General features: G+C 51.2%; 1 protein-coding gene and 1 pseudogene across 1 annotated transcript in view; one reads left to right on the top strand and one right to left on the bottom strand.

Annotated features, from left to right (window-relative positions):
* DNAH17 (dynein axonemal heavy chain 17) overlaps positions 1–16,893 on the top strand; it is a 154,097-nt gene that overhangs the window by 36,774 nt on the left and 100,430 nt on the right. Inside the window, exons 20-25 of the mRNA XM_025361810.1 lie at positions 2,485–2,739; positions 5,137–5,306; positions 5,939–6,161; positions 8,686–8,802; positions 8,944–9,030; positions 10,487–10,639. Coding sequence (XP_025217595.1) covers positions 2,485–2,739; positions 5,137–5,306; positions 5,939–6,161; positions 8,686–8,802; positions 8,944–9,030; positions 10,487–10,639 — 1,005 coding nt within the window. The remainder of the gene's footprint in view (positions 1–2,484; positions 2,740–5,136; positions 5,307–5,938; positions 6,162–8,685; positions 8,803–8,943; positions 9,031–10,486; positions 10,640–16,893) is intronic.
* Positions 13,150–13,737, bottom strand: LOC112609212 (annotated as a pseudogene).

Here is a 16,893-nt window from a genome sequence, read left to right as displayed (position 1 = left end):
TGGCATGCCAGGCTACCACCAGCCCAGCCCAGCTGGAACTTGGATCCCACCTGGAGAGATCCAAAGGAGTGCAGGGGACAATCTCGGCTGGAGCAGTGGGATGCCTGGAAGTTACCACACTGAAATCCTGAAGCACCTGCTCGTGCTCTGAACACTGCGCTCCCCACCCTGGGCAGAAAGAGGGTCCTGAGGAGGGGCGAGAGCCACGTGTCAGGCACAGGTGAGCCCGCGACTGAATTCCGAAGCACACCCCAAATGCTTTCCTGCAGCCACAAGGAGCTTCAGGCTTCTCTCCCCTGTGGCTTCTTTTCATCCACAGCTTACATGCAGGGTGGCCCAGCCCAGCCTTAGGGCCAACCTTCCCCTTCCATCCCAGGCCCACTGACTTCACCTCCTCAATCACAGCGTTTCCTTGTCCTAACCCTTACCAACGAGGTCCCCTAAGCAGACAAGATCCCCATGCACATCGGGGCCCGGATGGGGCCTCTCTGCAGCTGTGAGGTGGGCTCTGGGCTACAGGGGCAGTCTCCAGTTGTCTGGTACCTGAGCCTGGGTGATTTAGGGCAGGGAAATACTGGCTTGGTGTGAGAGTTGGGTAAAGGGAGTGGCTGAGGGTCGGCTGGTTTGCATATGGACAGCATGCCCCCAGCTGAGAGCCCTTTGCCATCTCCAAGAATTGCCCAGCCCTGGGAAGGGCAGGCTCTTCCTGGCCCCATAAAGTTTTTTTGTTTGTTTGTTTGTTTGTTTCAAGGTGTCAAAATTGGGCCGGGCACATTGGCTCACACCTGTAATTCCAGCACTTTGGGAGACTGAGGCGGGTGGATCACCTGAGGTCAGGAGTTGGAGACCAGCCTGACCAAAATGGCGAAACCCCGCCTTTACTAAAAATGCAAAAAATTGGCTGGGCACAGTGGCTCACGCCTGTAATCCCAGCACTGGGACGCCGAGGTGGGCAGATCACAAGGTCAGGAGATCGAGACTATCCTGGCTAACATGGTGAAACCCCGTCTGTACTAAAAGTACAAAAAATTAGCTGGGCGTGCTGGTGGGTGTAGCCTGTAGTCCCAGCTACTCAGGAGGCTGAGGCAGAATGGCATGAACCTAGGAGGCGGAGCTTGCAGTGAGCCAAGATGGTGCCACTGTACTCCAGCCTAGACAACAGTGCAAGACTCCATCTCAAAAAAAAAAAGAAAAGTAAAAAATTAGCCAGGCATGGTGGTGGGAGCCTGTAATGCCAGCTACTAGGGAGGCTGAGGCAGGAGAATGGCATGAACCTAGGAGGCGGAGCTTGCAGTGAGCCGAGGTGGTGCCACTGCACTCCAGCCTAGACAACAGTGCAAGACTCCATCTCAAAAAAAAAAAGTGAAAAATTAGCCAGGCATGGTAGTGGGAGCCTCTAATCCCAGCTACTAGGGAGGCTGAGGCAGGACAATCACTTGAACCTGGGAGGTAGAGGTTGTAGTGAGCTGAGATCGGGCCACTGCACTCTGGCCTGGGCGACAGAGTGAAACTCTATCTCAAAAAAAATAAGATGTCAAAATTTCATAAGATACAAACAATAAAAATGTGATTAATAAACACACCCACCACCTGGGGTTCTCCAGTCCTGTATATAAGCCAATACGTTCTCTTTTTGCTTACACCAGTTTAGGTTGGGTTTTCTGTCACTTGCAACTAAAAAGATCCTGTCTAGCACTGGCCCCTCATGCTCTCTGCTCTAGCCATTGATGATAGATGTCTTTTAGTTCCCCTAACGCCCTGCCTCCTCCCACCACAGGGCCTTTGCACCGGCTTTGCTGTCGCCAGGAAAGCCGCTTCTCTTGCTCTTTGTCTACCCATCCATCAGCTCTCAGACCAATGGCCATTTCCTCAGGGCCATTCCCTGACCTGCTCTCCGTTTCACCTGAAGCAAGGGGGTGGAGATGTTTTGTGTCTGTGATTCTTTGATGAATGTCGGACCCCATTCCTGGGCTGTACACTCCCTGCCTGTGTCCCCAGTATCTATCCCAGCATGTGGTACACAGCGAGGGTGAGCTATTGAATGAGTGAATCAATGTGTGAGTCATCTCGGGGTTCCCCAGACAAACGTCACACTTGGCATATCTTCCCATGGCAGCATATTGCAAATTGGTAAAGCTTCCTATTTCCCATGGTGAGAGCTTGGGCCAGGCACAGTGGCACGTGCCTGTGGTCCCAGCTACTTGGGAGGCTGAGGCAGGAGGATCGCTTGAGCTCAGGAGTTCTGGGCTGTAGTGTGCTGTGCACTAAGTTTGGCATCAATATGGTGACCTCCCAGGAGCAGGGGACCACCAGTTTTGCCTAAAGAGGGGTGAACCGGCCCAGGCTGGAAACAGAGCGGGTCATCATGAGGACTGGAAGCCCTTTCGCCAACAGAGAGGCACTTCTCAAGGCCGAGAGGACAACCCCTAACTTATGAACCAGGCAACATACCTCCCCTTTTTTCTTCTCCCCTGCCCCTTTCAGATGGACCTGGAAGATAACACAGAACTCATAGAGATGAGGGAGGAGGTGTCCAGCCTGGTCATCAATGCCATGAAGGAAGCTGAGGAGTACCAGGATTCCTTTGAGAGGTACTCCTACCTCTGGACGGACGACCTCCAGGAGTTTATGAATAATTTCCTGATATATGGGTGCGCAGTCACTGCGGAGGACTTGGAGACCCGGACAGATGACACCATCCCCAAGACACCACCCACCCTGGCTCAGTTCCAGCAGCAGGTGCGTGCGGACCTCACCCACCAGCCTCCTTGTCTCCAGAGTTTTCCAGAAGAGGGTCACCAGGCTTGCTTTAAAACTTGGGTGAATTGTTTTAAGATGCAGGTTCTCTTGTTACCAGGTTGGGCAAGGCAAACAGATCAGGAGGTGACCGCCATTGGAAAGGTGGTTTGTTACTCACAGTTCCCAAGAAGTGGACATGGCACACCACACAGGCCTGCATGGGGGAGCATCAGGGTCAGTCAGGAGGCAGAGGGAGCCGGGGGAAATGGGGAGAGTAAAGAGCCTTTATTGTGGCTTCCAGGGAAGGAATGGGCAGAGGTCACAGGCTTAGGGTTGGCGAGTTTGAATAACTTCAGCAGGCTCCAGGCTGTAGGGGCTGTCTGGTACCTGACTTCGGGGTGATGAGGGCTGAGGGCGAGTGGGTAGCAGCCCAGAAGGTAAAACCCCGTGAGAGCCCAATCAAGGGGATGGTTGGTTGGAGGCGTGGGCTCTGGGTTGGCTCATTTGCATATAAAACCACGCCCCCGAGTGAATTGTTTGTTGTCTCTCGAAATCGACTAGGTGTGGGAGGGGCCGTCCCTGGGCAAGTCCCCAGATGTCAGAGCATGAAGAACGCAGAAAATCACGTCTGTCAGTAATAACCTCAAATGTAAATGGATTCAATTCTCCACTTAAAAGATACAGACTGTCTGAGTGGATTAAGGTGACCCCGATATATGCTGCTTACAAGAAACTCACTTCGCCTGTAAGGACAGACTGAATGCAAAAGGATAGAAAAAGAGATTCCACACAAACAGAAACCAAGAACAAGCAGGAATGACTATAGTTACATCGGATAAGACAGACTTTATGTCGTCCAGGCGCGGTGGCTCACGCCTGTAATCCCAGCACTTTGGGAGGCCAAGGTGGGCAGATCATGAGGTCAGGAGATCGAGACCATCCTGGCTAACACGGTGAAACCTCGTTTCTACTGAAAATACAAAAAATTGGCCGGGCGCGGTGGCTCAAGCCTGTAATCCCAGCACTTTGGGAGGCCGAGACGGGCGGATCACAAGGTCAGGAGATCGAGACCATCCTGGCTAACATGGTGAAACCCCGTCTCTACTAAAAAATACAAAAAACTAGCCGGGCGAGGTGGCGGGCACCTGTAGTCCCAGTTGCTCGGTAGGCTGAGGCAGGAGAATGGCGTGAACCCGGGAGGCAGAGCTTGCAGTGAGCTGAGATCTGGCCACTGCACTCCAGCCTGGGTGACAGAGCGAGACTCCGTCTCAAAAAAAAAAAAAAAAAAAATACAAAAAATTAGCTGGGCGTGGTGGCGGGCGCCTGTAGTTCCAGCTACTTAGGAGGCTGAGGCAGGAGAATGGTGTGAACCCGGGAGGTGGAGCTTGCAGTGAGCCAAGATTGTGCCACTGCACTCCAGCCTGGGCAACAGAGCAAGACTCCATCTCAAAAAAAAAAGACAGATTTTATGTCAAAAATAGTAAAACAAGACCAAGAAGGTCACTATATAATGGTAAAAGGATCAACTCAGCAAGAGGATTTAAGAATTCTACATATCTATGCACCCAGCACCAGAGCACCCAGATACATAAAGCAAACAGTAGTAGATCTAAAGGGAGAGAGAGACCCCGATACAGTAACAGTTAGGGATTTCAACACCCTACTTTCCACATTGGACAGATCATCTAGACAGAAAATCAACAAAGAAACATTGGAGTTAAACTGCACTGTAGCCCACAGGGACCAAAAGACACAGCTGCAGAACACTTTGTCCAACAGCCACAGAAAGCATGCAGAGAATAAGAAAACAGTTAACACACAAACCTCTAGCTCTGTTCCCGACGCACAGTGAGAAAGAGGGTCCTGTGGGCAAGGGTGACCCATGCCCAGGGGTACATTCTGCAGCACACGGTTGGGGCAGCGGGAGGAGTTAGAGGCCCCAGGTTGTAAATCAGCACCAAGAAGGATGAGCTAGGGGTGTCCTTTAGGAGCCTGTGACCTGATTCACCTCTTGAAGCTTCTGTCCTACCCAGCTTCAGAAGTCCGGCTGCCGTGACCCGTTCTGCCACAATAAAGGCTCTTTACTGCCCCCATTTCCCCCGGCTCCCTCTGCCTCCTGACTGCCCCTGATGCTCCCCTGTGCAGGCCTGTGTGGTGTGCCATGCCCCCTTCTTGGGAACTGGCACGTTCTGGGGCTAGACTCTGGGGCTGGAAGGAACAATAACTTGGCATGAGGGCCCCCGTGTGCCCCACGCTGCCCTCTGCTGACCCTGGTCCCATAGTGGCCAGCAGGTGAGCAGCGCAGGTGCAGTGCAGGAAGCGCCTGGACTGAGGCCCATGCTGATGCCCCCCAAGGCTTGCAGGCTATGACAGGCCGCCGGTGGCTATGTTTTCCAGATCGACTCCTACGAGAAACTGTACGAGGAGGTGTCCGAGTGCGAGAACACCAAGGTGTTCCACGGCTGGCTGCAGTGTGACTGTCGCCCCTTCAAGCAGGCCCTGCTCAGCATGATCCGGCGCTGGGGCTTCATGTTCAAGCAGCACCTGAGCAACCATGTCACCAACAGGTGGGCGTCCAGCCATGTCCTTGGAAGCCCACCAGGGAATGGCCCTCTGCTTGAGTGGGTAGCATTTGCTGGGTGCCTCCTCCGGGGTAGCAGGGGTGGAGGACGGGCTCCAAGGCTCACCCCACCAAGCGTGAGCAGAAAGTTGTCACTGGGCTGCGAGCAAGCACTGTCCCTCCTCCAACCCCAGTGTACCAAGCACCTGCTCTGCCCAGGTGCCAGATGTGGAGGAAACCTGAAGTCTGGCAGGGAAAGCTGGTGCTAAACAAACAGACCAGCAGCCGTGGAATGATAGGCGGCCGTCAGCGCTGTGATGGGCACAGTGCCAGGAGAGAGCACTGCCTGGCTGAAATCCATCTGGAGGGCTAGTGAAAGCCTCTCTGGGATGTGGCCGTAGCCTGGGACTCAGGGATGGACTTGAGCTAAGCTGCTGAGGCTTGGGGTGATGTCCGGGCATGGGCTGATCGAGCTGAAGGGGGATCCAAGGTGGGCAGGGGCGCTCCCTCCCCAGCTGGGGCCTTCGGTGATGGCCAGTTGACCTCACCGTGGTCGTCCCCCTCTGATGGGGCTCCGTACCATCAAGGGTGGGCCCAAGGGGGACTGGGCCCATCACAAATGGTCCCCTTGTCCCTTAGCCTGGCTGACCTGGAAGCCTTCATGAAAGTCGCCAGAATGGGCTTGACCAAGCCCCTGAAGGAGGGGGACTATGACGGGCTGGTGGAGGTGATGGGGCACCTGATGAAGGTCAAGGAGAGGCAGGTGGCCACCGACAATATGTTTGAGCCCCTGAAGCAAACCATCGAGCTGCTCAAGACCTATGGGGAGGAGATGCCTGAGGAGATCCACCTGAAGCTGCAGGTATGTGGTGGGTGGGCGTGGCTTCGTCCAGGTGAGCAGGGAGAAAGTTGCAGGAAGCACCACCAAAGGAAGAGCCAGCCCGACCTCAACCACGGACCAGCCCATCACACACGACCACGGGGGATGCTGCAGGCTAGATCCCCTGTGGACACCGGATCCCGATGGAACGGGGAGGTGCAGGGAGGAGGTTTCCAGGGGACAGGAGACCCTGGAGACTGCCTCTACGGTGACTCCAGTGTTCCCTCCATTCCGCTGGTGTTTTGTTGGATTAAAAATGCCTTCATTATAATCCCAGTGCCTTGGGAGGCTGAGGCGGGTGGACCGCCTGAGCTCAGGAGTTTGAGACCAGCCTGGGCAACATGGTGAAAGCCCATCTCTACAAAAATACAAAACATTAGCCAGGCATGGCGGTGTAGTCTCAGCTACTCAGGAGGCTGAGGCAGGAGAATTGCTTGAACCCTGGAGGCAGAGGTTGCAGTGAGCTGAGATCACGCCACTGGACCCCAGCCTGGGTGACAGAGATTCTGTCTCAAAAAAAAAAAAATACAAAATGCAAATACAAAAATACAAAATCCTCCTGAGTGCCTGGTGGGAGTGCCCAGTGGAGCTGGGTGCCAGGATGGTGGAAAAAGAACAAGGTCGGGGGACCCTGGGGAGAGATTAGGCAGCTGAAGTGGGGGGAGGGGCTGGCAGCTGCGTTTGCACAGCTCTTGACTGAGAATTCAAAAAACTACAGCTGTCAGCATGGAGGTGTGTGTGCAGGGCAAGGGTGGAAGGATAGAGAGGGTGTGTCCTAGAGCTGCCCTCCAGCCACCTCTAGGTGTGCCCATTGAGGAGACCCTGCTCCCTCCTCTCTTTGAGTCTGGCCTGGAGTTTCCATTTCCTCCCAGCCCATCCGCCCCTCCTCCCTCCCTCCCTCTCCCTTTCTCTGTGTCCAGCTACAGACAGGGCCCACTCCCCCGTCTTGTGCTGACTCCAGCCAGTCCCCAAGACCCCATAGCCCTGGGGGTGACAAGAGGGAGGGGCCCCGGCCTGGGCAACACAGGGAAACCCTGTCTCTGTAAAAAATTTAAAAAATTAACCAGGCATGGTGGCACACACCTGTAGTCCCAGCTACTCAGGAGGTGGGAGGATTGGTTGAGCCCAGGAAGTCAAGGCTGCAGCGATCTATGATTGTACCACTGAACTCCAGCCTGGGTGACAGAGCCAAGACTCTGTGTCAAAAGAAAAAAAAGGACTCAGCAGGTTCTCAGCTGTCCCACCCCAAGGTGCTCCAAGCCACAAACAAGGCAACTGGGGTAGTAAAAATGCAGACAGAAACCATAGAGTCAGCAATCGTAGAAGAAATAGAGAAGTGTCCGCTGTGGGCCAAAAGTTCATGGGCTGGGATTTTTTATTTTTCTTTAAAATATTTTTTGGCCTGGTGTGGTGGCTCATGCCTGTAATTTCAGCACTTTGGGAGGCCAAGGTGGGTGGATTACTTGAGGCAAGGAGTTCAAGACCAGCCTGGGCAACACGGCAAAATGCCATCTCTACTAAAAATTTAAAAATTAGCCTGGCATGGTGGCAGGCACCTGTAATCCTCGCTGCTCGGGAGACTGAGGCACTAGAATCACTGGAACCCAGAAGGCAGAGGTTGCAGTAAGCCGAGATCGCACCACAGCACTCCAGCCTCAGCAATAGAGAGACTCTGTCTCAAAAAAGAATAGATAATAATTAAACATTTACAATTATACTATTCACCCAAGCGTGGGGAACTCGGGAAATACAAAAACTCATCTAATTGTTGCAGCCATTCTGGAAATGACAACATTATAGAGCTGGAGAAGAGCTGAGCAGTCCCCAGGGGCAGGACTGTGGTGGAGAGATAGAAAGGGGATTCTTCTGTTGTAATGGACAATCCGTATCTTGATTGTGGCGGTGTTTGCACAAATCTATATGTGGGATCAGATTGCACGGGAGACCACACACACACACACACACACACACACACACACACACACACACACACAAATAGATCAGGTTTAAAAACATGATGAAAGGTGAGTACATTCTCTGGTCTAGTTAACAGAGACACCAATGTTGATGTCCTAGGTCACCATTAAGGAGGCTGGTTTTTGTTTTTGTTTTTTTTGAGACAGGGTCCCACTCTGTCACTCAGGCTGGAGTGCAGTGGTACAGTCTTGGCTCACTGTAGCCTCTGCCTCCCGAGTTCAAGTGATCCTCCCGGCTCAGCCTCCTGAGTAGCTTGGACTACAGGCCCATGCCATCACGCCCAGCTAAACCTTTTGTGTGTCTTTTGTAGAGACGGGGTCTCACTTTGTTGCCCAGGCTGGTCTGGAACTCCTGGGCTCAAGTGATCCTTCCACTCAGGCCTCCCAAAGTGCTGAGATTAGAGGTGTGAGCCCCCGCGCCGGCCCCTGCACTGTGTTTGCAGCTTCCCACGAGTCTCTAATTATTTCGCAATAGAAGGTTTAAGAAAAGAAATGAGAAAGGAGCCCTCCTCCACCTTCGCTTCCTGCAGGAGCTGCCGGAGCACTGGACAAACACCAAGAAACTGGCCATTCAGGTGAAGCAGAACGTGGCCCCACTCCAGGCCAACGAGGTCAGCATCCTGCGGCGGAAGTGCCAGCAGTTCGAGGTATTGTACCTGGGGTAGGGGGCGGGATTTCCGGGGAGCAGCGTGGGGCTCACACAGGGCCCTGCGGCATGCAAAGTGGGGCCACCCTCGGGGCAGGTGGCCGCCCCGTGACCCTCTGTACCCTACTCTCTTCTCTCGCAGCTCAAGCAGCATGAGTTCAGGGAGAAGTTCAGGCGCAAGGCCCCATTCTCCTTCAGCGACCCCAACCCCTACAAGTCCCTGAATAAGGTATTTTTGCTCAAGGGTGAGATCAGCGGGTAAGGCTGGGAACCCCACTGCTTTCTTTACTCAAGTTGTTATTCTTTCAAGTCCAGAAACGTGGCCTCCGTGGGACTGACCTTGGGGCCATGCACAAGTGCTCTTACGTGTACGCATGCGCATATGTGTGCAAGCGCATGCGTGGGTATGTGAGTGAACATGCAAACCCAGCAGCTTCCAGACCATGGGGTGTCCCCTCTGTGTCTCGCTGCTCAGAGCATGGCTCCAGGCCTCCACGGCTCAGGCCTCTTAACACCCTGTGTGACCCACAGTCCCTTAGCCTGGCTCCGCCCCCTAATCGCCACTCTGTTCACATTCAGCAGCTTCCTGTTTCCTGGGCTTAACACTCACCTGCCATCACTCCCTGCATGCTGCCTCTCCTGACCCACCCACCACATCTGGCAGCAGCCACGCGTCACTCATGTTCCCATTCTGTTCCCACTGTCCAAGTTCATGATCACATCCAGTGCAAATTCACACAGCTCTGGACCTGGCAGCCCGCTCAAGCTCAGGCCCAAAAGGCTCTTGTGGGCAGGAGCGTGTGGGGGTGCTCAGGGCCCAGGAAGGCCTCTTGAGGCCCAGTAGGGCCCTCGTCAGTGCCTCTTTGCTCCCAGTACGGTGCCCAGGTCCTGCTGGGCCAGCCCTGCCTGCACCTCTGCCTCACAGGCTCTAGCACATGTGAACCCCAGGGTCCTCAGGGTCGCCCCACTCTTCCCCTCCCTGAGCTTCAGCTCTTTGGCCTCCAGCTCCAATCCGACCCTCCCTCATGGCTGTTTCCTCATGTCACGTTCCTCAAGCAACAATGGAGATGCAGCCATTCTCTCCCGAGGGCCCCGGGCTGGGTTTTCTGGAAAGATTTGGGGTGAGGGGTACCCTGTGCCCATCCTAGGGGAGCTGTGGAGCTCCAGCTGCTGAGCAGGGCAGGTGGTCCCTGCGTGTCCATGTGTGTGCACACACTCCGAGCCCACCTTTGCCACAGCCTGCCCCATTACGTGTCCATGCAAACACACCCACTAACACCAGGTGCCAACTCTTAGTCGCAGGATTTGTAAGGACACTGCGGATGTTTCCTCTTTGCTTCTCTCAATTATCTCATTTCAAAGCATTACTTAAATCATTTTTAATAAGATAAAAATGTATGAAAGTGGAAGAAATGCTGGGAAATGAGGAGCTCTCAGGAGGAAATGAGGCATTTGTACCATGCTCATTGGGAGTCAGTCCCCACACTGGAGTGGGTAGAGCTCACCCGCCCTCCCCTGCAGGCAGGACCCAGGAGGCGTTGGGGGATGGAGGGCTCTGTCCTCCCTCCAGGTGGGACACCATTGTATTGACACCTCCTTCCAGAAGGTTTATAGAACATCGGGGCGTGGGGTGGGGCGCCGCTGAGGGTAGGCAGCCCTACTGACAGCCCCCTCCCCTCCCCTAGCAACAAAAGAGCATCTCGGCCATGGAAGGCATCATGGAGGCGCTGTCCAAGTCCGGGGGCCTGTTCGAGGTCACCGTCCCCGACTACAAGCAGCTCAAGGCCTGCCACCGGGAGGTCTGCCTGCTGAAGGAGCTCTGGGACATGATTGTCGTGGTGAGCACAGCGCATGCCGTGTGGGTGGGGCCCGGGGTTCGGCACGGAGCTGCCCCTGGCAACAAGAGGGCAGGCTCCGGGTGCCCTTTGGTTGTAAGAATGTGACCACAAGGTTTCTAGTGTTGGGTGGAGGCACCCGAAGGGCCCTGAGATCGCGAGGCGGGGTCCCTCTGCTAAAGCAGATATGTTCACCTCTCTCTGTACGTGGGTGGGGGCTCGCCTTCGACTGCCCCCTCTCTTGGCCTCTCTTCGTCTTTTTCCTCTTCCTCTTCCTCCTCTTCTCATTCTCTCTCACATCTCACCTCTTTTAAAGGAATTGTTTTAAGTAAGGAATACCACTCAGTCTATTCAAGATGCTCTAACAAAATCCCATAAACTGAGTGGCTCATAAACCACAGACATTTTATTCCTCACCGGTCTGGAGGCTGGGAAGTCCACGATCCAGGCAGATGTAATGTCTGGTGAGGACCCACTTTGTGGCTCATAGACGGCACCTCTCACTGCATCCTCACGTGGTGGAAGTGGGACGGGCCGGGGGTGAGAAATCTCTCCAGGGTCCCTTTTATAAGAGCATGAATCAGGCTGGGTATGGTGGCTCATGCCTGTAATCCCAGCACTTTGGGAGGCCCAGGCAGGTGGATCACCCGAGGTCAGAAGTTTGAGACCAGCCTGGCCAACATGATGAAACCCTCTCTCTATGAAAAATACGAAAATTAACTGGGCATGCTGGTGTGCACTTATAATCCCAGCTTCTCAGGAAGCTGAGGTAGAATTACTTGAACCTGGGAGGCAGAGGTTGCAGTGAGCCAGGATCACACCACTGCACTCCAGCCTGGGCGACAGAGTAAGACTCCATCTCAAAAAATAAACACATGAATAAGAGCACGAATTGCATTCCTGAGGGCCACGCCCCCATGACCTCATCACCTCCCAAAGGCCCTGCCTCCTAATAACACCTGTGAGGTAAGGATTTCAACACAGGAATTTAGGGGGGAATATTCAGACCATCAGAGGCTCAATCTATGAGAAAGATTTTGTGGTTTCATTTGTATTTCCTACTGACTAATGATGCCAGCATATTTTCTTTTTTAAAAAGTATTTTTATTTATTTATTTTTGAGACAAGGTCCTGCTCTGTTGCCCAGGGTGGGGTGCAGTGGCACGATCTCGGCTGACTGCAACCTCTGCCTCCTGGGCTCGAGCAATCCTCCTGCCTCAGCCTCAAAAGTAACTGGGACTACAGGATTGCACCACTACGCCTAGCTAATTTTTGCACTTCTATGTAGAGATGGAACCTCGCTGTGTTGGCCAGGCTGGTCTCAAACTTCCGGGCTCAAGCGATCCATCCGTCTCAGCCTTTCAGAGTGCTGGTATTACAGGCGTCACCCGCCAGTATCTTCTCATGGGCTTCTTTGACATCTATATATCCTCCTTGGTGAACTGCATATTCACGTCTTTTGTCCATTTTCTAGTTGATGTGGTTTTTTTTTTCTAACTGACTTTTTTTAAGTTGTTTTTTTTTAATCCAGTTATTTATATAAAGTCCCTTGTGAAAACAAAACACAATAAAAACAAACTGAAAAGGAGGGACATGGTAAAATTGAAAAAGGAGGCTGGGCGCGGTGGCTCACACCTGTAATCCCAGCACTTTGGGAGGCCAAGGCAGGTGGATCACCTGAAGCCAGGAGTTCGAGACCAGCCTGGCCAACATGGTGAAACCCTGTCTCTACTAAAAATACAAAAATTAGTTGGGCGTGGTGGCAGGCGCCTCTAATCCCAGCTACTTGGGAGGTGGAGGTTGCAGTGAGCCAGGATCGCACCGTTATACTCCAGCCTGGGGGACAGAGTGAGACTGTCTCAAATAAATAGGTAAGAAAAAGGAGGCTGGGTGTAGTAGCTCATGCCTATAATCCCAGCACTTTGGGAGGCTGAGGCAGGTGGATCACTTGAGTTTAGGAGTTCAAGACCAGCCTGGGCAACATAGCAAGACCCCTGTCTCTACTAAAAATACAAAAAAATGGGCCGGGCGCGGTGGCTCAAGCCTGTAATCCCAGCACATTGGGAGGCCGAGACGGGTGGATCACGAGGTCAGGAGATCGAGACGATCCTGGCTAACACGGTGAAACCCTGTCTCTACTAAAAAAAAAATACAAAAAAACTAGCTGGGCGAGGTGGCGGGTGCCTGCAGTCCCAGCTACTCAGGAGGCTGAGGCAGGAGAATGGCGTAAACCCGGGAGGCGGAGCTTGCAGTGAGCTGAGATCCGGCCACTGCACTCCAGCCTGGGTGGCAGAGTGAGACTCCGTCTCAAAAAAAAAAAAAAAAAAACAAAAGAGCTGGGCGTAGTGGGTGTGCACTTGTGATCCCAGCTACTCAGGAGGCTGAGGTGGGAGGATCACTTGAGCCCAGGAGGTGGAGGCTGCAGTGAGCTGCGATGGTGCCACTGCACTCCCACCTGGGGGATGGAGTGAGACTCTATCTCAAAAAAAAGAAAAAGGGAAGAAAGGAAGAATTTAATGCTTTTCCTCAGTGTCTTCCTCAGTCTCCTCTTCACTAAAAGAGCTTCTAGCTTTTCCACCACTTTTTTGGCATTGTTGTTTTTGCCCGGTCCTTTCTTTTGTCTCTCTTCAATGTCTTTTTTGCATTCTTTGAACTTTGGAATTTCTGTGCATGCTCAGCATTCATGAAGCGGCTGGCCAGCAGCCCTGGCTTGGGCGTTCATGGCTGAATTCGGCGTGGGTATTGCAGACCCAAGCACAGTGGCTGCCTGCGTTGGGCTTCAGCTCCATCATGGGCGTGACTTAGGGGCTGGCAGATCTTCAGGGTCTTGTCCCTCCTCATGAGGCCCCTTTCTCCTTGTGCTTCAGGAGCCTGACGTTGCCAGTGCCTCCACCCTTCCATTCCAGGATGTCGTTCCCTGAAACAAATCAGAAGAGTTTCACCCACACTTCAAAAAGTCCCTCTTCCTCTTCCTCTAGCATTTGAATTTCTTGCTCAGGAATAGAAGCTATTGGCTCAAACTGAGGGTCCTGGTTGGACTTGTCTCCACTCTCAGTGGAGGTGTCGTGGTTCTCGTGAGTGGCCTCGGTAGCCACCATGGTGGCCGTGGCTCGGCTCAGCTGGGCTGGGTTCTCCACAGCCACTGGGAGCTCCTTCCCTCTGCAGCCAGCACCTCCCTCCCGCCCAGCAACCAAAACTGAGTTTTTTACTGTTAAATGTTGAGAGTTCTTCCTATGTTCCAGAAACTAGCAATTTGTCAGGTTGTGGTTTGCAAGTAATTTCTCCTAGTCTGTAACTTGTCTTTTCGTTCTCTTAACAAGGTGTTTCTCTGAGCAAGAGTTTTTTGTATCATTTTGGTTTTTTTGAGGCAGAGTCTCGCTCTGTCACCAAGGCTGGAGTACAGTGGCACGATCTCAGTGATTCTCCTGCCTCAGCCTCCCGAGCAGCTGGGATTACAGGCGCCCGCCACCACGCCTGGCTAATTTTTGTATTTTTAATAGAGATGGGGTTTTGTCATGTTGACCAGGCTGGTCTCAAACTCCTGAGCTCAGGCAATCCACCCGCCTTGGCCTCCCAAAGTGCTAGGATTACAGGCGTGAGCCACCATGCCTGGCCAGTGTTAGTATAATCTTTAATTAAATAAAGTTTTTAATATGAAACTTGGATATAATCCATTTTATCCATTTTTCCTTTCATAGATTATGAACTCTTTTCCTAGATCCTACAGATTTTCTCCTATGCTTTTATAGTTTTCTGTTTGCCTATGAGCCATTTTGAGTTAATTTTTGTATAAGGAATGAGGTTTATTGGGTTAAGCTTCATTTATTATTTTTGTTTGTTTATGGATGTCTAATTGCTCCAGCACCGTTTGTAGACAAGTCAGTCCCTCCATTAAAAAACAATTTTTTTTTTTAAATGGAGTCTCGCTCTTATCACCCAGGCTGGAATGCTGTGGTGTGACCTCAGCTCACTGCAACCTCTTACCTCCCAGGTTCAAGCGATTCTCCTGCCTCAGCCTCCTGAGTAGCTGGCTTTACAGGCACCCACCACTATGCCCGACTAATTTTTGTATTTTTAGTAGAGATGGGGTTTTGCCATGTTGGCCAGGCTGGCCTTGAACTCCTGACCTCAAGCGATCCACCTGCCTCGGCCTCACAAAGTGCTGGGACTACAGGCGTGAGCCATGGCACCTGGCCCCGCTCCATTTAATTTATTTCGTATCTTTGTCAGAAGTCAGTCGGGCACCTTGGTGGGCTGCTGTTGATGGGTTCTGTGCTCTGTTCCGTTGGTCTTTGTGTCTGTCCCTCCACGATACTGCACAGTCTTGATTACTAGAACAATCTAGTAAGGTTTGTTATACAGAGTGATTCCTCCCACTTTATCCTTTTTTGTCAAAATTGGTTTGCTCTTTTAGGACTTGTACTTTTCCATATGAATTTTAGAATAAGCTTGTTATGCTTATAAAAAAAGTAAAACCTTATTGGGGTTTTTATAGGAATTGCATTAAAACTATTAATCAGTTTGGGGAGAACTGACATGTTGACTCTGTCTCTCAGTCCCTAACGTAGTATCTCTCTCCATTTATTTGGCTCTTCTTTGATTTCTTTAGTCAGCATTTTGTGATTTCATTTTGTAATAGCATTTAAGATCCTATACATGTTTTGTTACATTTATACCTCGTGTGTCTTTTCTTTTTAGAAGTGATTGTATTAATAAGTGGCATTGTGTCTTAAATTTTGGTTTCCACGTTTGTTTGGGTATACACAAATGTGAATAATTTTTGTGTGTTTGTTTTTATCTTGTGACCTTGCTAAACTCACTTACTAGTTCTAGGATGGCTTTTTTAGACTCCTTAGGGATTTTGTACATAGACAATAATGTCATCTGCAAATAGGAACAGTTTTATTTTTCCTTTCTATTCTGTATGTCTTTTATTTCTTTTTCTTGCCTTATTGCGGTGGCCTGAACTTCCAGTACTCTGTTGAATAAGAATAGTGAGTTCATGCATCCTTGCATTGTTCCCAATCTAAGAGGAAAACCACTTTGCCATTATGTATATTAACTGTAAGTTGTCAAGTTGAGGAAATTCTATTCCTTTTGTTTAGACTATTCATCATGAATGGGTGTTAGATCTTGTCAATTTTTTGTGTGTCTCCTGATATGATTGATTTTTGTTTAGTCTACTAAGATAGTGGATTATATTGACATTTTTTTTTTCTTGAAACAGAATTTCATTCTATCGCCCAGGCCTGGAGTGCAGTGGCGTGATCTTGGCTCACTGCAACCTCTGCTTCCCAGGTTCAAGTGATTCTCCCACCTCAGCTGCCTGAGTAGCTGGGATTACAGGCGCCCACCACCACACCCAGCTATTTTTTTGTATTTTTAGTAGAGACAGGGTTTCACCATGTTCTTCAGGCTGGTCTTGAACTCCTGACCTCAGGTGATCCACCTGCCTCAGCCTCCCAAAGTGTTGGGGTTACAGGCGTGAGCCACTGCGCCCCGTCATTTCCATGAGATTTTTAGTCACAAATTCAATTTCTTTAATGGCCATATAGGCTTGCTCATGTTGGTCTGTTTCAAATTTGTGAAAATCTTGGTAGAGAATTTTGGTAGCTTGTGGTTTCTGAGGAATTGGTTTATTTCTTCTAAATTGTTTAATTCAAGCGTGAAGTTGTTTATACTAGTTCCATATTATCCTCTAAATGGTTGCAAGCTTGGCAGTGGTATCTTCTATTTCATTCCTAGTATTGGTGATTTGTGTCTTCACTCTTTTCATCTTTGTCGGTCTTACTAGAGGTTTATAAACTTTATTGATTTTTCAAAGAACCAGATTTTTGTTTAATTTTTGTGTTGTTTTATTTTAAATTTCATTGGTTTCTGATCTTTATTATTTTGTTCCTTCCTTTGCTTTGGGTTTATTTTGCTCATTTTCTAGTTTATTGAGGTGGAAACTTAGATTATTGATTTGAGACCTTTTCTCGGCCGGGCGCGGTGGCTCAAGCCTGTAATCCCAGCACTTTGGGAGGCCGAGACGGGTGGATCACGAGGTCAGGAGATCGAGACCATCCTGGCTAACACGGTGAAACCCCGTCTCTACTAAAAAAATACAAAAAACTAGCCAGGCGAGGTGGCGGGCGCCTGTAGTCCCAGCTACTCGGGAGGCTGAGGCAGGAGAATGGCGTGAACCCGGGAGGCGGAGCTTGCAGTGAGCTGAGATCTGGCCACTGCACTCCAGCCTGGGCGACAGAGCGAGACTC

The sequence above is a fragment of the Theropithecus gelada genome, chromosome 16 (assembly GCF_003255815.1).
Source record: "Theropithecus gelada isolate Dixy chromosome 16, Tgel_1.0, whole genome shotgun sequence".
NCBI lineage: Eukaryota > Metazoa > Chordata > Mammalia > Primates > Cercopithecidae > Theropithecus > Theropithecus gelada.
Note: the sequence above shows the minus strand (reverse complement) of the source record. Positions and strands in the feature narration are given on the sequence as shown.